Consider the following 24,133-nt stretch of genomic DNA (forward strand, 5'->3'; position numbering starts at 1 on the left):
ATGATGTAAATCTGGCAGCCTCAGAAATTACACAAATGGAAAAAAAAGTCCACAAAATACCCACCTGTGGCAAATAAATCACAGTCTATCTGATCAGGTACCCTTTATTGATAATGTTTACAAAGAAAGGCTCATTGAGGCACACTTTGAAGATTAACAGAAATCAAATTACATGGATTAGCAAGGAATATGTGTAAAATTGGCACATCACAGGTCTTTTTTCACAGGTTGGAATAGGTGTCTGAGATTCACTCCCTTGCCTGGCTCAAGTCTTGACAGAGCTGAGGTCAGGTCTCTTACAGCCCACATGAAAGCATGAACTGCCTCTCCCTAGTATCAAAAAAAAACCATTTCACATTGCCATGACAACACAAACCACTGTTAAGCCAGATAGGAATATAATTTAGTTCCTCTTCCACTCCTTGAACAATGTTAAATAATTTTGAGTAAATCAGATCTGGCTCCAAGACAGAGAACACAGTAACACTCTTCCCACACAGCACTGATAGGATATAGCATCAGGCAGGCCCATCGTTTCTCTCTCTCCCCTTTATTTCATGCCAGGTTCTTCTTGATTAAGCAATAATGTGAAATGGCGAAACAAGAAAAAGTTGGAGCTCCCCAAAGGAAATCAAGTGTGTGTTGCAGCTTGGTGTTTTTACAGTCACATCTGTCTTTTGGACAGATGGATACCTGCAAGTGCTCCATTTACTTCTCAGGGAGGGAAAAAAAAAAGAAAAACTATGACTGTTTCCAGCAATTGCACTTAACAGCCACTTTTAGTCAAGAGTTTCTGTTTGGCTCCCATGCTTCCAGGAAACATTGTTCTGTTTGCTTTCAATGGCAAAGGAAAAATGAATTATTAAATGGTCCCTCCAGGGTTTTGTCTAGGAGCAAGGATACACCCTTCAATGCAGGGAATTGAGCACAAGCTGAAGGGAGAAGAGATTAAATGCAGGGATCAGCTCTAATTGATAATGGTCCTTCTCATGACCTTGAAAATAAAGTGTAAAGGAAAAGGTGAGAAAGAGGTAAAAATTGTCTAGAAATGCTACAAAAATTGGGCCAATATTAGCACTACACTGATCATTTTCCACCAGCTTCTTAATTCCTGCTCTAAGACAAGAATAGAAAAAAACAGAGGAAAAGGCACAATGAGGGCAGTTCATGGCAAACTTAAGGGCATGACAGATCAGGAAGTTCAGGAAATCATGAGCAGGGGAGTGTATTGAGTTTGTGGGGTTTTTTTTAATCCAAACCTATAAACCTGATAACAAAATGATTGAACAAGGGGAAACCTTCTTATTCAAACAGGTGTAGCTCTGGGGCAGTAGGGCACAGAGTTCAGCCAAGGTGAAAGGAGAATGAATCCTTCTGAGGGCTATTAACATCCACAAACCAGTCAGCCTGTGTCACTTCCCTCCATCCATTCTGTGTTCCTGTGTTTATTTTGTGCTCTGCCCTTACCAAATCCTGGACTATACAGTAATTTATCACAGAACTACAGGCAGCAGGCCTGTAGAGGAACAGGAATGGCCATGGGCAGGCATCCATGGCTACTTGGGAGTGGTCAGGAGTACAGGTCCCTGGAAAGTTTTACTTTCCAATGGCAAAGGGGAGCCTTGAAGTCAACAGGGACTGAGCCTTCTCAGGAAGATTTCACAGCCCTGCCTGGCAAATTAATTTTGAGAACCTAAAGCGAAGTGATCTCATAGATGGCTAATGTCTAATGTCTAACTAGCAATTAATCTATTTAAGAAGAGTTTCTATTTCATGGTTCAGCTTTGGAAAGTCTATAAAATGATGCATTTGCCCCCAGAAAGAATTCTGGGCTAATTTAGGTAATATCAGACAACTTATATACAAAAAATTTGGTACTTTCAAGGACATCAACCTTGAATGAAACCCAGAACCTTTCTTGACACAAATGTTTGAACACAGATGTTTACACAAGCCCAGGCTCTAACTGAATCATAACATCCATATTCCTAATATAATTTATTGTGTAACACTTGGCGTGTCCAAACTTCAGCTGGGTAAAAACAGCAAAAACATTGAAATACGATGAGAAACTCTATATTTGTATTATTGTGTTACTCTAATTTTTAAAAACATTAAGCTGTGAATTGTGACTGGTGCAGCTGGTGGATATGGAAGGACAATGGAAGTTTCCTGGAGTGCTGGCTGTCATTATGTTAGGTTTCAATTGCCTTTCTTTCATTGCACGTGTTAAAAGTCTACGTAGAGCAAGATGAAATCTAAAATTAAAATTACAGCAGTTACAATGGGGAGGCAGAATATGCATTTAGTTCTAAAGATAGGTGGGTAAAAGTTAGGGCCCAAATCTGTCTATAGAGTCAGTGGAGGAACAGGGGTTTCTCAGGGATGAATCCAAAGCACCTTCCTCAGGCTTTTTGTAAATTGTCTTGCCTTGGAATAAGCAGAGGATGCTTTGTCACCTGGGCAAACCACAGAGTGGGAACACCTGAACACTCCTGGGATGGCACCCTGCCCTCAGAAAAAGCAAATTGGAACATCTTTGTTTTGCTCAGCTTTGCCCAGGAAAAATTTGGGATGTTTGGGGTGCCCCATATAGGCACTGACAACATATTCCTGTATGTGGGAATGTTTCCTTGTGCTCTTTCCTTTCCAGAGAGTGTGGGTGTTTGGGATGCTGTGGGATACCTGAGGCCATGGTAGGGGGTTCCTGGATAATCCAGGGAAGCATCCAACCTTTATCATCTTCACTCAGAGGGTGGGGAGGCCCTGGCACAGGTGGCCCTGAGAAGCTGTGGCTGCCCCTGGAAGTGTCCAAGGGCAATCTGGATGGGGATTGGAGCAACCTGGGATAGTGGAAGGTGTCCCTAGGTGTTCCTAGGGTTTGGAACTGGATGACATTTCAGCTCCCTTCCAATCCAAAGCATCCCTCTGACTCTGGTCCAGGGGGTTTTTCCAGATGCCTTCTGTCCTGCTGCAGTCACCAGAAACTGATGCCTCGTGAAGGCTGCCCTAGAACAGAGGCTGGACAGAGCTAAAGAATAAAGCAGGGATTTATTCAAAGGCCTCCATGGATCCACCTTGGGCAGCACAAGAGCCCAGCCAGGGCTGCACCCAAGATGAACCAAAATGGCCCCAAAATGCACCAGCGCTCCCGGGGTCTCTCCCTGGGATCAGTTCTGCTCCATTTGCATCTTGCAGTTCATTGTCCCATTCCAGCTTTAGCCCCTGCAGTCCCACCCTGCTTGTTTTTCTCTCTCCAGCCCACGGGGTTTGTGCTCCTGGGCTGAGATTTGGATCATTTGTCCTTGGTGCCCAGCTGGAGCAGGAATTGTTTTGTCTCCCTGCTCTGTGCACAGAGCTCACCGTCCCCTGATATGAAGAACTACAGAACTACACACTGAAGCAGCACAGAATCTGAAAAATAGAAAAGCTAAACCTGAGGCACCACTAGGATTCTATGGCCTTTCCCTGTTAGAATGTGTGATAAATACAGAGGTTTGTGCCCAGGGAATCACCAGGGCACAGACAACCCCCATCAGTCCGTGGATCAGGAGCTCTCAGTGCAGACACCACAGGAGCTGGTTGAACAGTGTCCCAGGCTTGCTTTGTCAGGGACATTTTGTTGAGTTTCTGGGCAATCACATTTGCCCACTTGACACTTGTTAGCAGTTTCGATATTTCTGCTTCATGCCTTTAATTTCTTTGCTGGGTATGTTTCAACTATTTTAATGAGCCAATGATAAGTTTGAAGGGTGCTTGTCTAGCACAAAGCAAAACCATTTGTGCCAGGAGTGGAAGCACCATTAGCAGCCATGCCCTGAATCCCTGCTCTCAGTTCAGGGTCTAAGTGCCACAAAAGCACTTTAAAATACACATTTAGCTTCTCCTTCTTTAAGAAGAATGGAGGGGTTTAAGCCTGGAATTCACCTTGAATACATTTTTTTTCTTAAGAGCTTTACTGTAAATTGTTTAAACATTATCCCTGTGAATAAAAGGTCTAGTGGAGTCCACAGTAGTGGATTGGAATAGAATGATTTTTAAAGTCCCTTCCCACACAAAACTTTCAATGATTCTGCTATTCTACAAAATACACAAACAAATCACACTTCATTTACTTTGATTTTTTTTGTTTGTTTGTTTCTTCACTAGGGAAACAATTATTGTACATCTTTAATCTATTTTATTTATTATTTTAATGATCTTAATCTAGAGCAGCTAATATGATGCAGTCCTATCACAACCCAAATGGAAAGACAGTGGGTTTTGTCTTCACAGTTTTGGACATTGAAGCATAAAAAAAATAAGCCAAGCTCTCTGCAAGGTGTAGGCTAAGGAACAAATTGCAAATTTCACATTTTCTGCACCATTAACTCTTAAGTTACCTGAAACTTGTCAAAACAAACTATTTACTGCAGGTGAGTCCTGCAACTGTTCTGGCTCTCTCTCTGGCCCAGAGATTCTGTAAGGTAAAAAAGGGTTAATTTGGAGTCAATGGAGGCACTGGGACAACAGCAGATAAAATTGGAAAGATATTCTAGGAAGTGGGTACAAGATCCTGGTTCTCTGCTTCATTTCCAAGTACAATTTGGAAGAGTTCACTTCCAGTTGAGGATCTGCTTTGCCTGCCATAAAAACAAAGAACATCTTCCCTAAAGAGAGGCATCAAGTGAAGAGTGGAAAAGCAGAAATTGGCAGGCTTACAGGTGGGCACCTGAAAAATGGTGCAGAAAATTTAATTGCATTACATGACAAATTAAAAATGAAGAATCATGAACAGCTCATATGTTAGCACAACTGATTTTGTTTATTTTTAAACCACCCCAAAATCCAATCATGCTCTATATACATAGGCAATACATGGGATAGCACACCAAATGTAGACAAGAAAGATAAAATATATTCTGGTTTATTTTGCTGGTAATTTTCATTTTTATTCTTTTTTCATTGTCCATCTGCTCAAGTCGATGAAATGATCCAACCCATACAGATTCCTCTGCCAATCCTACCTCACCTCCCAATCCCATACTGTCTCTCAGGGAGGAGAATCCATCCCATTACCTCTGGGGGATTTTGCTGAATGCTGGAATGTGCTGATTTTCTGTCAGTTCCTCTGGGCCTCATTTCTTATGGAAATTTTTTTAGAGCAGAACAAGTATATCAGCACGTGTCTGCTTGAACTATATTCTATTGTTAGTAGGTAAGACCAGCTAATGATTTGGGTTACTCAGGAAATCATAAGTAGCACACACACACACAAATTTAAACAGAAAATAATCTTCCACGTCATTTAGACTGTTAATTTTCTTTCTCATTTCCAGTGTCGTTTATTTTGCTAAGCACTGCTGCAATTCTTTCCACTTGTCTTTTTATGCTCTTATTTTCTTACAAAACAGTACACTAGGCTTTCTGTATAAAACATATATATAAACATTTATATATATATATATATATATATATAAAAAACAAAGCAACCACCCCCCAAATGGACTTACAGGTATGTATTTGTCCCTCATTAGAAAATAAACCGTGTGTTCATCTGTTTGTGGTCCCTGAATGTCACAGCGCTGGCTATTGGGAAAGGGTCACAGAGAAAGGGGACTTCTTTTCTCTTTGTTTTGCTTTAAATCACATGATAAATTTCACAAGGTGAACAAAAGCAGAGTAGTCACAGCAACCATCAGATCCTGTTTGCACACTGGCACCATGTCGCTCTTGTTGCCATTGTTGCTACTCTCCAATTTGAATTCTAGTTATTACTTCCCAGGAGTTAAAATATCTTTTTTTTTTTCTTTTTTGGTCACATATATTCTTCCCTCACAAGCAGCTGGATGTAAGTTTAGGGAGAATGAAACACTAGAACGTCTGAAAGATCCTGTGACTCTGGAAATTCTTACCCTGCCTTACTTTTCTGGCCCTTTTTTTCTCAAAGATGATCAATCATTTAGGAAATTATGGGTAATTTTACATAGCAACTAATCTTTAGTAACTTTTCCTTCCAAAAGATGCTTTTGAGCACTGATTTGAGACTGGTTTTTTTTTCCCATTCATTGCTGGCATTAGATGCCAGCCTTGCATTTTTGTATAAATACTGTTTTTTCAAGTGTAAGGCCTCTGTTATTGGTACAGATGATTCTCTGTCAATATCTATTATTTCAGGAAACAAATTGGTCATTGGAATTATTTATCATTACTGAGTGATGTGGTAGGGGATCCCCCCCCTGCTAAATACACCTCAAATTGGGTGGTACCAAGGGAAGGGTTAAACTTCAGCTCTATTTATTTAGGTCGTGCAAAGGTGACCTAAATAAACTTCACCCCATTTTGTTTATATCATGACTTCTCAACCTAAAGACTCTGTAATTGAAAAACCCCAGATATAAAAAATGCTATTAAGATTGGGGGCAGAAAAAAAAAATAAAAAAAGGAAAACCGTATTGAAATAAAAAAACAAAGTACTGCTTGCTGGTTTACAAAGAGTCTATAACACTGATAAAATCTTCAGAAACCAATGTGCTGCTTTTTTTTTTTTTTTTTTTTTTGCTTTTTTTTGCTTTTTTTTTTCCCTCTCTCCATGCCCTTCTTTATTTTGGTTTCATTTCAACCCGGGAGTTCATATCATCCCCTTCCAGGTCATACTCTTCCACTTGGCCACTGGTCCACACCTTCATGCGGTCGGTGAGGTCGCTGGTTCTGGGCGCCAGGATGAAGTCATAAATCAGGGCAGCACTGGCTCCTCCAATGATTGGGCCAACCCAGAAAATCTGGAATAGAAATCCAAGCCATTGCATCGGGTATTTCTGCATTTGAAGCTCCTCTGAGGATTTTCACAGGGAAATTTGCAGCCTGTCCACCTGAATGTTTATTTAACCACATGACATAACACCAGGAATTTGTCACCATGAGAGGTGAATAACTGTGACCATGCTGTCAAATTGTGATATTTAAAATCAGTTGCCTACTGCTAAAACATCTCTGCTACTCCAGATAGAGTTGGCAGGGGAGCTTAATTTCTAAAACAACAGGGCAGTAGTTTCCATTCTTCTATTAAATTCCAGTGATAGGTGAATTTGAAATACTTAATGAGGACTTAATTAGGGGCTTAATTTACCCCTAGATGCTGCTTAGCTGGTGATATTGCTGTGATTGAACTGGCCTAACCACTTAAGAAAATTAAAATTTAGAAGGAGATGTAATAAAAGGATTTTAGTAGACAAGTTGATTTTGTTGGAAATAACAGAAGATATTGAAGTCTTTGCAAGGCCAAAGCACTACTGAGTCTGGAAACTCTTTTATTCCATAATATCAGTAGTTTAACACAAATTATTACATCTATCTTCTTCTGTATCTACAAAGGATAATAATTTTCCTATGAAATTCTGAAAATATCAGCTCCTCACTTAGTTACTTCCCTTTTGTGTCCTAATAATAATGCTTAAGTGGTAGACATTGCCAAAATTTCCCCAGGATCCTCCTTTTATGTTTTACTCTTTAGATGAAAATGGAATCTATATCCAAAATTTTCACAACCCCATTGTATTACCACTAAATTTCCACCTGTGCCTATGTAACTGGCTGCCAAAATCATGAGTAGGAGAGTTGGAACAAGCCCCATTTTATATATTCAAGAACACATGTTCATTTACAACTTTATATCAGCCCTCTTTATTGAGCTTTAGTGAAATAAGTAAATTTTTGTGAAGAACCTCATTTTAACCACATTTAAACACAAGGAATAATCTAAAAATTTATAGTGTTTCCAGAGCACTTATCCTTGAAAACACATAAGCAGACACTCAGCTTTAAGATGCTGAACATTTTATTAGCTCTTAAATATTGGATGATCTGTTTCAGTTTATAAACCTGCTTAAGAATCTTTCTAAATTAAGCAGTAGCACTTTACAAATTTAATTTAAACAATAAATGCACAGTACAGGATTCCGTGTAATAAGGCTTAAACAATTAAAATGTTTGAAATAAATAAGCATAAAGGGGAACAAACCAAAGAAAATCTACTGTATTACTTTAAGTACAGAGACTGAACGAGCCTGAGGACTTTTTGTTTGCCTGAGGGTGGTCAGGATTTAAAGGAGAATATTCTTTGTTAGGTGAAATGGAAATGCCAACTCTCTGACTTGCTCCTAATGATAGGTGTTGAAATGTTTCTGATCTTGTAGGTTATGTGTTTGCAGAGCCTCTCGTGAGTTAAACAAATTTACTCAACTTACCCAGTGATTTTCAAAGTTGTTGGCGATGAGCGCTGAGCCGAAAGATCTGGCTGGGTTAATCCCACAGCCGGTGTAATCAATCTAGGAGGTGGAAAGAGAACCACAGGTGAGGCACAGATGAAGCTTCCCCATCATCTCACTGGCCCACGCCGAGGTGGGAGAGGGCAGATATAACCTCTGAGGGCTGAAACTTACAGCAAGAAGATGGCCCAAGGCAACGGAGAGACCAATGGCCAAAGGCGCCGATCCCGAGACGTCGTTCCTTCTCCGGTCTGTGGTGGCCAGGACACACAGCACCAGCTGGAAGGTGGCAATGATTTCAATTCCCAGCCCTTGGCCTGCATTGATTCCCTCTGAAAGCTGCATGGAGGCAAGAAGGAAAATGTTATTTCATATTCCTGCATGACCTCAAGCAGTGTAACAAAGTTCTGTGGTATCTAGTTCTTCAATATGAACCTGCACATCCGTTTCCCTCCTGGGGTTCTTTTTTGCTCAGCAGGGGGGGAAACATTGGAAAAAATAGAAAAAATTGAAGAGAAGTTAGTTTTGGAACACTCCCTGCTGTACTGAAGCCTAGGCATAAGCAGTTGTTTGGGTTTTTTTGAGTGGTTGCTTCTTCCAGCCAAAGTGAACACTCAGCCACTGGGCACAGTGAGAGTGGAAATGATCTATGGGTGAGAAACAAATCAGCCAGAGAGACACCTTCAGCAGAGTTTACTGTTCAGAAGTGAACCCTGGTGCCTTAGGACAGACACTCATTTCTTCAGGGACTTCCACATTAATATTTAAAGATATTAATGTTCCACCTAGACTGTAAATTAACATGCCACGGAAATACCCTGAGATTTCCATGGAGTTTATGGGGGACTGGTAGATGTGACAGAAGACCAAAAGTATGTAAAACCTCTCTAGATATTAACATTTAGTCAATGTATCTCTAATTTGCACAGATAATGGTGTAGTCAGTGGAGATGAGATCCATTCACCTGATGAAGTGAAGGGGATCATTTGAAAGCTCAGTCCTTTTTTTTTTTAATAGATCTCATTTGACTACAAAGAGCTTAAACACCTAACTCACAGCTGAACTGCTTTTTGCTTCCCTAGACTCAAACTGAAGCTCATTTAACTTCCTTGGGATACATTTTAAAAAAATCCCCAGTTAAGGAATCCCAAGGGGCTGACAGGAGTGCTTCAATTTCCTGCTGAAGTGGATTATCTAGAAAAACTGAAACTGTCAGGGATAAATATTCCAATGGAATTATTAGTCATGAAATCAGCAGAGATTCTTGTAAGTGCTGTAGAGCATATTGAAACCATGGTGATTCACAGAAATGGACATTACAGAGCAGAAATGCTGCCATATTTCAGGACTACTGCTAAGAACTTGTGCCTAACAAGAAACCATGGAGGTAAACCATTTGATGTTATAACAAGTTTTGAGTTCTGCTTTCAATTGCTGTATTCAGTGGTGTCTCCATTAAGTCAAGGCAAGTGTGTTACTGAGCTGAATAACTTGATGTTAAGCAGAAATAACTCACTTGAATGGATGGGATGAAACATGAGCTTGGCCACAGGTCAGAGAACTGAGAATGTGACTCAGAGTAGGAAGCAAACTCTGCAAAACTTGTATTAATTTGTTCTATCAGTGGGTTATCACATCTGTCAGAGCCCCTGCATTAAAAACTGCTGGGTCATTCGTGGCAAAAAACCATAATTACATGTTATTGTGACCTGTCCAGAACAATGAAACCACGGGAAATCCTGCTGTTAATCTGATTTTGTGGTTTATGCCCTAATTTCCCCAAAGCTAATATTTGAAAAACCTTAAAAGTTAAAGATGGTTAACTGAACTATTTCACTTTCCACAGGTGCTGTTCACATTTCTTGTTTCTTCTCTGTAACAAAGTTGAATATCAAATTCCTAAGCAATGAAAAAAAGTCATTTGAGACTTTTCTCAGCATAAATCTGATTTTTAAAGCCTGCTATTCTGAAACACTAATAATGTATTCTTATAGCTTGTTCTTTAACCTGCAGGAGTGATATCCTCTGAGTTGGAAGTAGTTTATTCACAAATAGAAGGGAATTCTGGTTTGAAAGGATGGGTATTTTGGTTCCTTCAGCATCCACAGAGTAGAAACTGAACTCCATTAATGAAACCTTTCATTATTAGCACTTACATGTGAGAAGTGTGAGTCTGACATAAATGCATCCATACAAGATGCACTGAAAATTGCAGGATCTAGAAATTCACACTTGATATCTCTGAATTAAAATTCTATTGCTTTTGTAAGTTTTAAAAATAAACACTTTTTTTCACTGTAGAAACTGTGGGATTTTTGTCTCTCAACAAATTAGGTTTCCAGTGTGTTTCCTTGTATCTAAACCAATTTAAGCATGTGGACTATGTACCCTCTGGAAAATCTTATCTCACATTTGGAAGGCCAAATGGCCACACTTAAAAGCCAGGTAGCAAATAAGTGACTGATGTGCACATGCCCAAAAGCAGATAAGAAACCAAATTCTTTTCTAACATAATGCAACCCCAGAGAACCCAGAGCTGATGTGTGACACATCAATGTTGGCATTTGACAAAGCCTTGACATTTTAAGATATTAAACACTGGCCAGCCATTGGGCTTTCCCTTCACTTGAAGGGCTTCTGTAAAAGACAATAAGAGCAAAATTATTCTTTAAAAACCTGTGATAAGGATTATCTTTGAGAGGAGGAAATCATATTCTTCCTTTCCCTCCAGGAAAAATACATCCTACAGCTGACGTGACTTGAGGTCATTCTCCCTGCTAATCAACACCTATTGATGGGCTGAGTGGGATCAAAGAAAACCTGGAAATATCATAGGAAACCTTTTGCTTTCCTCCAGCCATGTAATTTTACACAGCCTGCCAGAAACATTAATATTCTCCTGTGAGAGCAAGGACTCTGGGCCATGCTCCAAAATGGGACAAACCCTGGCAAACCTTGGATGTCCTGCTTTGCTGGGGCCTGTGGATCTGCAGTGTGTAAGTGTAGGATAACAGAATGTTTATTTGCCTTCTTATCAGAGGTAAATTTTCACTGCAGCAGCAGCCTGGACCATCCATGGTACACATGGAACAGCACCGGGGTTCACCATCCCAAGCACACCCCAGAAAAGGTTTAGAAAGGGAATGGGAAGGTACATTCCCTTCTGTCAAGTTAAAATGTACACGTACCTATTATTTATATTTATATTTATATTTATATTTATATTTATATTTATATTTATATTTATATTTATATTTATATCATCTCCATTCACAGTGGATTTGCAAGTCTTACCCAGATAACATTTTGCACCTTTTGAATCTGCTCTTTGAAGTTCTTGACAGAACCAGGGAGGCACAACCAACACGAGTTTGTCATCCTTTGCTTGTGTTTTCTTGATGTTATTCAGGTTTTTAAGGAAAGTTTGAACTTTTGTGGAAGATTTTGTAGAAGAAGCTTCAGTGTTGTCTAAAGCTTAATCTGAATTTAGTAGGAAGCAGTACCACATTTAGAGACCTGACTAAAAATCAACAGCTGTTCTTAACATCTGCCATTCTGTTGCTGAGAATATCCAAAATACAAGGTGTCCAATATCTCTGCTTCCTAAATAGACAAAAAATGCTTTGAAATGAGACACAAACACTTCTAGTGCAGTGTTGGGGTGCAGAGGACCCTTTCCAGTGATCTGTACCCACACTGCCTTTTTCCCTGTACTGGTACCTTGATGCATCTGCTGAGAAATCTTTGACATCTTCTCTTTGCAGTCCAATAATCCTCATTAAGGTAACAGAAAAATTGTCAGAGGGCAGAGAACAGCACAGCAACTCCCTGAGCTTTTCAGGCTTCAGATCTGGGACACTTGAGGAGTGGATTCAGAGCTTTAAGGAACCAAACATGCTCTAAGGGGTTAAATGAAACACACAAGCCCATATTCATCTCCAAGAGAGTCTACATAGGCTTCTTTTCCTTTTTTGTTCACATGAATAATTCCACTAAACTTCATTTCTACTGTCAGTGTTTTGACAGAAGAAGCACCAGAAACACACATAAGAAATGAGCTGAATCACTGGCAAGATGGGAGAGTTGTCTGTGGACACATTTTTATGATCAGCTGAATCAATCTTGGCTGCAGCAGCTTGCAGCAATTCCTCCTCGACCTCACAGCTCCCAGACAAGAAGCAGAACATGGAGACACCCCAAGGGAGGTGCATCCTCCTATGAGCTGAATTCCACCATTTCCACCCTTAACAATCCCATGATTAATATTTTTTCCCCTCAGTTCACTGTGAATCTGAACAAGGTCATGTAATAAAAATCTACTGGAATTCAGTAAATGTACAGAAAACACATCTTATTCAGAAAACTCCTGAGATGTACCTGATGGGAAACTAAGGAAGCATTGAAGGCAAAGTGGCTCAAGAGACATTCAAATGAAGAATGTTAAACCCCAAAAAACATATTCTAGACATGAACATGAGAGCAATTAGTTGAGAAGAACACCTGATTTATGTCTTAGGATATGGGCAGCGGCCACATCACTTCCAGCTCTCCATAACATCACACAGGAGATGGGAACTACAGAATTTGTTTTCCCAGAAGTGCCCTTAACTGCCATGTTTAGCTGACTGCCTCCCACAGCAATCATTTGGGCAAATTAATGATATGTTTTCTTTCCTTTTGAATTTTTTTTTTAAATTTCTTTTTTTTTTTTTTTTTTTTTCTAGGACAGGATATTTATGAGTTGTCCGCCTTTGGAAGAAGAAACGGGGACAGGAAATTAAACTGGCCCAAGGTAAACCCCACTGTGTACTTCTCTAGTGGCTTCATATTTTTCTTATTACCAGTGAAAGTATATCAAGTTCAAACCTGTTTCCCGTTACATGGATAAGACACTTTGTTATGCAAGGTGGTTCCACCACGTGGGATGGGCTGAGCTCCATCTCATCCAACAAACCCTCAGCCCTGGACTGGAGCTTCCAGGGCCCAGCTTCCTTTCATATAACAGGGATTAGTTTCTCATTGTTCCAGAAAAAAAAAATTAAAAAAAAAAAGAGAGGCCTCTGGTATTGCAAAAGTCTATTTTTTAGCAGGGGGATGTCAGCTTTCCCCATTCTTATGAAACACCAGAGCAAGTCCTGCCTGCTGGTGTGGTTTTGAGGGAGAAAATTTAAGCCACAGCATTTCACAGCATTTTTAATGGCTGAGACTTCTCTTCCTTTCATATCCTCACCATCTTACCTAAATTGTTACCTTTTGTCTGCCTGGGCAGACATTTTTCTTAAAATTAGCATTTTATTCAAGTAAATTCTTGCCGTCTTACAGCATTTTTTTCTTCTAGCTTAAAATTTCCCTTCTTTGACTTTCCTTCTTTTACTGAATAAGGAAAACTCTTCACAATAGTTTAGATGGTTCATTCTCTATTTATCCCCCACTTTTTTGAAATATTAATCATTCTTTTTTATGCCAACTAGCTATCATTTAAGTGTTTGGCTGGCAAAGTTCTTTAATGGGATGCTCTACAGATGTGAGAAATTCATATCTCTACTTCCCTCCAAACCACATCCCACTGTCTTGCCTATCATTTTGTTTGACTTTTCTCACTCTTTCAGCTCCAACTCTGTCATGAAAAGAACTTGATGATTTCCATATTGATAACATACCTTTATTCTCCTGGAAGTCTTTCCCACACCTCCACAGCTATAAACCTTGAGTGATAGTCAGAATTGATTCAGAGATTCATCCCTGGCTGCTTAACTACAGTTATTCACTTCTACCCTTGCTATTTAACAGTATCACTCTGAAATGGATGTTTCTATACCCATTAATTGAGTATTAGGGATTCAGGAAGTACAAAAGTCTCATTTCTTTAGTAAGGAGAGACAGGCAAAGATCTCAAGAGTTTCACTCAAAATTATATGACAAGAGGACTCAGAAGCTGCTTATAAATTAGCTTTGGATTGTATCCTACATCAACAATGGAAGCATTCAGCAGAACCTGGGGACAAAATACATTGTCCTCTGCTAGATTATCCTTCCTATAAATACAGCCTTGAGAGCCCTAAAGGGGACTCATTCAATTCCCAAAGCAGAGATCATATTTTCCATTCCTTAGGCAGCAGACACCCTCCAGGAACGAGGCTCAGCTCCCTCCTCCCACCCTCTGCAGGCCGAGGAGAAATTATCCAGGGCTTTGTGTTTTAGTGCCATGGAGAGAAAGAGGGGAGAATGATTATTGTATTAAACCAGAGCACATAAAATTTGCATGTCAGACCAAGACAGGCAGTAAAAGTTCCTCTACTGGACTTGTTTTTAGCACAGCTGGTCAGACACAGACAATTTTTTTTATTTACACTTTTACTTTTTTGATGTGCCTCTGGGAAAGTTGCTTGGAAAAAGTTTTGGGGTTTTTTTTGTTAAATGTTGCTGCTGAGAAATAAACAACTTCTATTCAGAGGATGAGGATTTGTGAGGTTTTGTTGGTTTTTTTTTTCTTTTCCCAGCAAAACCCAAGCAAATAGTTAATTTTCTGTAATAGTTGAAGCACTCATTTATACCACAGAGCTGTTTATTATCTCCTCTATTACCAGCTCAGAAGGAGATAGTATTTCAGTGGGGAGTTTTGGGCATATCTGAATTTTGAGCCAAATAGAATCATCCTTTTTATGTTGTTACTGGAATAACACCTGGATTTGCAGAAACCTCACTGTATGGTTGTTGGCAATTCCACTAAAGTAATATTCATTTCATATTTTTAGACAAACTCCAGCAAATCTGTGAAGTTCTCAAAATTCATGAGCCATAAATAAGCATTGAACACTTGGCATTTCCATGGGGTTAAAAACCAGCTCTGAGCCTGTGCAACGCATTTCAGGAATTGGGGGAACAATTCCAACTCCTCCATTTCTCCAACCTTGCTCATCAAGCAAGAAGTCCTAACAAAGGAAGGAAAAGGGGCCAAACCTGACCTTACCCATTCCAAGCACAGTCATCAGTGCCCTCAGGAGGAGTTGTGTGTGCAAATGTGTAAATGTGTAAATGTGTAAATGTGTAAATGTGTAATGAAACGTGCCACCCTTCTGCTCTGAAAGCCTTCCTTGACTCCACCTGGCACAGAATTAGCCTGGAAAAGTTGAGTTTTCTGTGACACCTCCCAGTGGTTCCTAGAGAGGGGATGCACAGGACTCGTCCAGGGAAGCACACAGAGGATTTCTTTACTCCTTTCTAGTCCAGTTGTGCCTTGCAAGGCTCTCAGGCCACATTTTCGCCCTCCTGCTGTTTATAGTTTCCTCCAGGATGCCTGTCAGGCTCTGTATATTTGATTTAACAGGTTGATGTTGTGCCTCAGCCTCAGATCTCCTCAGTTCAATGAATGTGCAGCAGTCAAGCACCAGCCCCAGCTCTGGATGCCAGGAAGATCAGCATTTTCCCATCAATTACACATTAATAAATACTCAGGGCTCAGAATGTTCCCAGCCAGGCCAGAAAAACCTCCAGGAGACAATGGTGGTACCAGGTAAAGACCCCTCTGTTACTGAATTCTCCCCATTAAGCTGGAGAATGGACAAACAAGCAAAAATGTACTACTGCCCTAAAGAAAACAGGTAATTTCCTCTGGACACAAACAGGAAATTTTTCAGGGGCTATCTTTTCTTCCTTTAGTACTTGTGATGTGGTTTGGTATCCTTGCTTTAAAAATGCTTCCTTTAAAAATATCTATACAGATAGTGATATTTTTTAGGATTCTCTGATTAAAGAAATGTTTTTCTCAGCTCCCTGAAGGTTTACATTAACTGCTAAAACCCACGAGCCCTGCTACAAAAACCTAGATTTTTTTTTCCTTACCACTGCACCAATTTAACCAGATTTAATCCATAATATTCATTCTCTTGCTGTGGACATTTCCATTTGTTCTCGGGCTGTTGTCCTTGCCATGTCAGATCTTGGTTCAGAACCCACACCTATTATTAGATTTTTTTTTTTTTAACTTTCCAATTAATTTAGATTAAACATTGAAATTTGGATTCATCTCATCTGAAGAATCTTTCTGTCCATCTGTCTCTGGTGTGTGAGTGTGTTTGGGGGTGTGCAAACACATAACACACAAATATACACAGAATACTCAAATATATTTGGTGTGATCAGAGAACTCTACGGAAAGGAAACCAATTTTAATGGTTTATTGACCACTCAGGAAGGCTGATGCCAAAATGAATTTTACTTAAATCCTACTTAGCTTGACAGTTGATCTAACACAGAAAAAATTATTTTCTGAAAATCCCACTCCATTTGTATTTGTATTAATATTTGTTAACATTAATATTAACTAACCTACCAAATTAATGATGTTTTTAGATCTATGGCAACTAATTGTTTTAAACACCCCTGTGCATCCTTTTCAGGAATTTCTACCATTTCTAAGCAGAAATAAATGAAGAGAACCTTTGAGGCCTGCAGAGCATTTTCCAAATGCTCATCCTTGGATCCCCTGGCACAAAACCCATTTTGATCTCCTCTGTTTTAGCTCAAAAGGACAGGGCTGCAGGAGGATGAGCACCAAGGGCCTCTCCTTGTCCCAGAAGAGGCTGTGCTGCTGCATCCCTCCATGCTCCCTGCCAAAATCCCGGGATACGGCTCTGTTATTGGAGAGGCGCTAAGCAAATCTTCATGGAAATGGAAATCAGATAAAAAGCTCTGAGATCTGAGATAAGGATTAGAGCCATAACCCCAAATTCTCTGGGGGATGGGTGATAACCATCAGGTTTACATCTCAGCCCAGATGTTTCTGCTGTCACTGTGTGAACTCATTAAAAAGAGGCTGAGAGCGTGGCCAGTTTTGAGCAGGTGCCTTTCCTGTGTCCCACCTGCCCTGCCTGGGGCCTCTCAGTACAATGCTGGCAAGCCTTAAAAGCCCTCTGCTGCAAAAACTGACAGTGAACAATGAGCTATTGTTGTGACAGTCTTTGTTAAGAAATAAAAATCCCAGATCAATGTCATGTACCGGAACCATTTTGCTCATTTTAGAAATGGAGCAGCTTTTTGTCCCTTGTGAATGTTTGAGTCCTGGAGCATGCAGAGGAAAGGCTGGCAGTAGAAGCCTAACCTGGATCAAAAATAGGCAAGGCAAAGACAGGGAGAATGAAACTCCTCACTGTCCTAAACTTGAGAATGGTACAAAATATGATCTGCATTGAAAAAAACAAATAAGTTATCCAAGGATTTTTCAATAAGCACTAAAGGTCAGGATCTCAGCTGCGTGTCTCGTCCATCCAGCAGCACCTCTGGAGCTGCAATTTTCCACAGTGACTCAGAGGAAAAGCAGCATCACTTACTCAATTGTCCCCTCACACTGTCAAGCTCTCAGTTTATTTTGGATGTTCTTCCAACTGGAGCTGGCTTTGTTTAATTGGAGGTTGGAGAACGGGCTGGTAGGGCGCAGGCACGAGGAGCCAGGGAAATCACAAGGCAAACACTGAGTCACCCAGGGCAACCAGGCAAGCCCTGCTCCCCATGGTGAGAAGGCCACTGGTGTGGACCAAATGTGGGGAGTGTGGGATTCCCCATGGGGAATCCCCTCTGAGAGAAGTTTCCAAAGGATGGGAAGCATCCAATGGGGAACATCAGGGTAAATACTTCAGTATTTATCCCACAAACACCAGTGAAAGGTGTGGCAGGTCTCAACTACACAAAAGGGAATTCCCAGTGCTGGTGCAACATTATGTTTGCACTGGAAATGCAAATTGGAAATTTGTTAGGAGAAAATTCACCAGCCTGGATGCTCTAAAGGTCATCTGCAGATGACAAGGATCCACATACCTTAGCACATCCTTTGCTCCACTCTCCTGGAGACAAAAGATTGTTCATCTTCCCCAAGCAGCAGAATGAGCTACATGGAGCATGTAGGCAGTAAAGGAAAGAAAACCTAAAAAACTCCAGCATTGAGGTTCCAATTTGTTCTGATGCTGCTGGATCACAATCCAGCTAAGTGGGAGTAGTTGTGGAAAGAGGATTCATTCCCATCCCTGGAAGTGTCCAAGGCCAGGTTGGACAGGGCTTGGAGCAGCCTGGGACAGTGGAAGGTGTTTCTGCTCATGGCAGAGGGTTGGATCTTTAAGGTCTCTTCCAAGCCAAACTATTCCATGATTCTGTGGCCCTGTGGTGTGCCTTTGGTGAGGCTGGAAGGTCACAGCAGCAGATACTGGCCTGGTACGAGGAGTCAAAGACAGCAAAGGCCTCCTTTTTCCCTGCCCTTGAGCAATCCAGAGCTGGACACGGGGTGTTTATCCACAAAGGACGTGGCACCCTGGTGTGCACCAACCCTGCCATGGCTGATCCTGACCTGGGCAGCCCCAGGGAGCAGCAGAGACACAGCCAGTCACAGCAGAAATTCAAAGGGTGTTCCAGCAGCAAGGAACTCTCCGTGCTCCAGGAATAGCATCCATATGAATATTCACCTGTCTTAAAATGACCTCTGAATCCACTGACCACAGATCTCCTCTGGCTTTTCCAGAGAGCTCCTTAGTTACACAAATAACATTTATCAGTCCACTGGGTGTTTTCTAAACCCAAGGCCTCCTATTTGTTATTCTTGGTTGTTTTTCTTGTCCCTTTATCTACCCGAGCAACGTTACCTTCAGGTCTGTTTTTCTTGCCTACAATTTTTGATCCACTTATAACTTTTAAAATAATATCTTTCATCATAAACTCAAAGGAAGAGTTTTCAAATAGTTTCCAAATTATAGCCCGGAGAGTGTGGGGACATATTTCCTGGCACTCTCATCACTGTGCCAAAATACAGAAAACTACGAAATTGTGAAAATTGTGAAGTGGTGTCTGCATTTGTCACAAAATTCTAATTATTTATCTATACCTATATATTTAGCTCAGACTATTTTTCATATATATACATATGTATCTATATATATATAGATATATATATCTACAGATAGTTGGATAGAAAAATAGATATAAAAATATAAAATAACCTGAGTTAAGAAATTTTCTGACCATGTTTTTAAAAGTTTGCTGAAAGTTCTCCAGATAAACATTGTTCAACAGCAAATATTGTGTTACTTTACAGCACAGAAGTCTCTTCTCTCCTCTCTTTCCTGCTTGAGCTCTCTGTTGGTCATTAACTGCCTGTGCTGAGTAGTTTGTTCCATTATCTAAACTCCAGATCTGTCCTCACCAGACAATAGCCAGCTCTGCTGGCAGATGAGTGCATTTTGGATCTGGTATTCTCTATTCTTACAGCTTTACCTAATGGAAATTTGTAATGTGTAGTAATCCAACTTTCAAAAAAAAAAAAAAAAAGATACAAGATGATGTAAGGAAAAATATTTAAATTTTTAGAAGAGCAAACACACTGCATACTCCTCTTCCAGCTTCTCCAATTCTCAAAGTTTTTACTTTGGAGCACAAGCCACTACTAAAATATATTGGAAGTTAAGTGTCTTAAAAGGATTCAGTAATCTAAATACATCTCTGAGTGCTGTCCAAAATGTCTTACTTGGGACCAGCCAAAGTAACTAAAAATATGTCTGTTGACTTAAGCACAGTTTGGATCAAAATCCTAATGTGTGACTGGTTTGCTTGTCTTAGTGTAAACCAGACCTTAATACTGAACCTGTTAAAGGCACATCCTGCATTTTCATCCTCCTTTCTTTCTCCTCAGCCTTGTACTGTCCATGGCTGAGGTTTGTGCTTCATTTGATTGTGTTTACATTTTTTTTTCCTTTTGTGCAATGAGAAAGACACAGATTTATCCCACTTGATTTTGGATTCTTAGCAGAGGTTTCCAAGCCTGGAGCCTCAGCGTGGCAAAGAGTAGCTGGGTGTCTCTGGAAGCAACTCAACAGGTCTAAAGGTTGAGGTGCCTCTCTTTGTCCCTCATTCCCTGTGGATTAGAGAGCAGCCAGTGGAAATGGGTTCTCAGCTTGGTCCCTCAGCGCAGGACCTGCAGCCAGGCAGGAGAAATCCAAGTTCAGGCACACAACCCCACCCAGTATCCACTGGGAACACTGGATGGCCACTCACTCCATTACACACTGCCCCCACCACATTTTTCCTGTAAAAAACACCTCTCCAAGAGCACAGGGTCAGAACAGAGGACAAAGCCACAAACATCCAGACCCTCTTCCCAAACATCAGCACTCTCTTTCTATTCCTTTTCTGAGCAGGGAATCCACACCTCGTTATCCACAAGAAGGGCCAGAAGAGAGAGCAGCTGGCAGGGACGCCATCTCTGAGCCTCCCCTTCTTATCCTCAGGTTAAAAACCATAATAAAAGCAACTCTGGGGTTCCTCCTTGCCAGATCTTTGCTGGAGGAGGCACCTCAGTGCTGTGCCCCATTGAGATCAGCCCTGCACGAGCACAGCCCCTCTGCTGCTGCTCCCCCCTGCCCTGGGCTCAGACCCACAGCCCTCCCCTCCCCAGGCACTCCAGGCTTGTCACTGGGAAATGAATGGATTTGCTTTCCTTTCCTTTTCTTTCCTTTCCTCTCTCTCAAGGCAGAAGAACAGCTGCTGCCCTCACTATCCCCAGGGGGGTCTCCCCACTGCTCCTCCAGCCAGAACATTTGTAAGTGGATGTGAAAGAAAAAAGAAACAAATATCTGAATATTTTCCAATGGCAAACAGTGAGACCAGAGCTTTTAGAAACCATACTCTGTTATTTCATTGCACAGAAATTGCTGATCAATTTGTAAAATTTATATGATGGACACTTCACCCTGCCTGGTTTTGCCTTTGTAACTTGAGGAGTTACTGACTAAGGGGCAAGAATAGCTTCACCCCCCTTCACAAATGGCCAGGTTTAGAGCTTTGGTAAGAGGAAGGAACCAGTCATCAGGATTTTATGGAAGCAAAAGGGAAAAGCCAAGCTTAAGTGCTACCAAAACCAGACCTCCCGTGTTTAATGGCAGCTGGACCTCTCGAGGAAACCACTTGGGCAGACACCCTGTCCCATGTGGTTGAGCTGTTCCCTCTGTCAGTGGTTTCAGAGGAAAAGATCAAGTATCACACTCGCAGCCAGAACCTTCTGGAGTCAATAAAATTATTTGCTCCTCTTCCTCAAAATGTTTTGAGTTAACCCATCAGAATTTCCAAAGCGCTGGCAGGATGGAATAGCTGCAGGCACCAGGAGAGAGGGAGGTGAGCAGCCAACTCATGAGGGTGGATGATACTGAGCTGCCCAGGAATCACCTTAATATCAGACTTTACTCTGTTTTAAAAACTTGACTCATGTTCTGAATTAATTGTAATGTCAAATTATAGTATGCAAAACCATATTGCTGTTTTGCCTAAGTTATTTCAGAAGAGAGGTTGCATTTGCAGTTTTACGTCCCAAATACCCTTGTGACAACAAATGGGCAGAAGATTACAAATTAGCTCAATTTACAAACTGCAGTCAGGAATATTTTGAAAGAAAGAGGCCAAGGAAAATATGTAAAGTACTTGTTCTTAAGAGATCAGGTCAAGTAAGTGACCAGAAGGAATTTCCATTTATAGCACTGTGTGTCCTGCAGTGGCTGTAGCACTGCTCTGACACTGGGTTGATTTCAAGTTTAGAAATGTATTTATCCTTTTTTCTCTCCTATTATCCTGCAACAAAAACAGCAAAATGACATTTTGAGGAGGAGGAGTTGTGGCCAGCCAGTTTTTAGGCAGCGTGATGCGAGCATCTGCCTGGGAGAGAGCTGGAACCTGCACCCCAGTTACCTGCAGCTGCCTCACATTTTCCTCCAGTTTACACATGAGAATTCAGGATTTTTCCAATTTTTGCCCAGAAATGCACAGAAAGGGCAGCTGGGATTCTGCCAGGCAGGATCTGAGCACTCTGCCTAAAGCAACAGGTACTGCTCACATCTTTGGGGTTGGGATTTCTCTTGCTGCACACCTCTCTGCTCCCATGGGTTTTCACTGCAGCCATCACCAGTACACACAAACCATTAATTGAGTACTGAAAATTAATCACACTCCCAGAAGCCAAAATAACACTGGTGTATACACATTAATCAACATGTCACCTTAGGGACCCTCAGAACCACTAAACTGCCAGTGATTTCAGTGTTAAATTGGCATCAAAAGCCACCTTTCAGCAACCTGGGTGTACAAAACTGAACATAAGCAAAACTGATCATGACCAGAATGTCCTAAAGCTCCAAAATGAGGGTGGGGAGGAAGGACCATCCCTATGACATCCTGGTTATCAGTCAGGACTGGATTCTCTCCTACAATAAACAGCCAAGCTCTCCGAGCTCACCAGCACCAACAGAACCCCCGCGTCTTTAGTAAATTACAGCTGCTACATTTCTCCTCTAAAAAAATAAAACAACAAAATAAAGGAGGAATTCAAAGTTTGTACTTACAGCATTAAGCCCCAGGGAGTTTCCTGGGAGAGAGGAGGTGACTCCTGAGAGAATGGCCGTGGCCACCACTGCCCCCAGGCACTGGGCGAGGATGTACATGAGCGCCTTGAAGATGCTGATCTGGCAGCTGAGCAGCAGCCCCAGGGTGACAGCTGGGTTCAGGTGTGCCCCACTGATGTGGCCCACGCTCTGAGCCATGGTAGCAATGGATAACCCAAAAGCCAGGGAAACCTTCACGTTGTCCTGAGACCTCGTTGATGTTTTGTTGGCCACCACGGGGAAGTTGAAGCCCAGAGCAGAGCCAATGCTGATAAAAATGAAAAGGCTCATGGCCAGGAACTCAGCCACCACTGCCCTCCAGAATATTTTCTTTCTGAATTCACTAGCCATCTTTCCTCTTTCTCTCTCTCTCTCTCTCCCCTCCTCACTTTCCCTTCTCCCTCTCTCCCTTCCTTTGCCTGATATTTTCCCTTAGAGGTCTGAAGAGAAATCTGGAGGAAAAATACAGTCCTTGGATTATTTATAGGGCTTTGGGTGGTCTGTAGGAGGGAAGGGGTGTTGCACAAAAGGAGGAAAGAACATCTACATAGATGCTGACTGCTAGATTGATGTAAGACACTGTTTCCCTGCCAAAGTTTTTTTCTTCCTTTTTTTTTTTTTTCTTTTCCCCTCCCTTAACGGCGTTCGATCTCTGCCGCCGTTTTTAAGAGGCTTTTTGAAATTCTTGGAAAAATCCTTAGGAGAGCCTTAGGAATTTCAGCCTCACTTCTTTCACTCCTGTGTCATCTTTCAGCGTGTGGATCGGGATGAAAGCTTTGATGGGATTTCTGTCTGGAGCTGAAACAGAAAGCAAAGTTTTCAGTGCAGGCTGGTAAGTTATTCACACTCAGCTTCAGCGGCAGCAGATAACAGCTGAAAGTAGTAAATAAGACTGACAGCTAAATCCACACTCCAGAGGCTTCAGTAGCTCTGTTTCTTTTGAAAAACAAAAGGTAGAAATGTCCCTTCTGCTGGCTCCGTGGACTCGGAGATGTTTTGGATGCCAAGTCTGGCGGCTGCACGGACACTCTTGGATTTACACAGCTCACACGAGCTGCTGCTCACTCGTGAGGGATCATTTTTAATCTCTGTGTAAATCTGCCATAACACTGTGGTAAGCTGGAAGCTTTAAATGCATGTAATTTGGATGCCAAGGATGATTTTTTTAAAAAGTTATTGTTTTAAATTTATGTCATTTCTTCACTTTTCTGCTTCCAAGCATGGAGGCATCTCGGGGTTTCCCCAGCCTGACTGGAAAGAAAAAAGCCAATTTGGGGGCTTCCTAGCCCAGGTCCTGCAGGGAGAGCCCATCTCTCACCACCCTGCTGAAGGTCAGCTCAGCTGCCCTGGCTGTCTCCAGGGAGACTCTGCTGCCGCTGGGGCACAGGACTGGCCAGACAGAGGGGACAGCAAGGGAGAAGGGAAATTACATGCTTGGTTTTGCAGACAAAATGAACCTCCCGGCAGTGCCAGAGCCTCTC

General features: G+C 41.4%; 1 protein-coding gene across 1 annotated transcript; it reads right to left on the reverse strand.

Annotated features, from left to right (window-relative positions):
• Nucleotides 1–4,783: 4,783 nt before the first annotated feature.
• AQP1 (aquaporin 1 (Colton blood group)) lies at nt 4,784–23,472 on the reverse strand. Its single transcript, XM_071428490.1, has 4 exons — nt 22,614–23,472; nt 8,421–8,585; nt 8,226–8,306; nt 4,784–6,761 (listed from the first exon to the last, which is right to left on the reverse strand). Exons 1-4 carry the CDS (start codon nt 23,001–23,003, stop codon nt 6,582–6,584), a joined length of 816 nt encoding a protein of 271 aa, XP_071284591.1. The 5' UTR covers nt 23,004–23,472; the 3' UTR covers nt 4,784–6,581.
• Between the last annotated feature and the right edge of the window lie 661 nt (nt 23,473–24,133).

This window comes from Agelaius tricolor, unplaced genomic scaffold (genome assembly GCF_023055355.1).
Source record: "Agelaius tricolor isolate 1412-34295 unplaced genomic scaffold, bAgeTri1.0.p SCAF_6, whole genome shotgun sequence".
NCBI classification, from domain to species: domain Eukaryota; kingdom Metazoa; phylum Chordata; class Aves; order Passeriformes; family Icteridae; genus Agelaius; species Agelaius tricolor.

Excerpts from the sequence above, each read along its gene's own strand:
- AQP1 (XM_071428490.1), bottom strand. The coding sequence starts at position 23,003 with ATGGCTAGTGAATTCAGAAAGAAAATATTCTGGAGGGCAGTGGTGGCT. Across the intron at positions 8,586-22,613 it reads ACTCCCTGGGGCTTAATGCT|CTTTCAGAGGGAATCAATGC; the intron begins GTAAGTACAAAC and ends GCCTCCATGCAG. Across the intron at positions 6,762-8,225 it reads ACAACTTTGAAAATCACTGG|ATTTTCTGGGTTGGCCCAAT; the intron begins GTAAGTTGAGTA and ends TTTCTATTCCAG.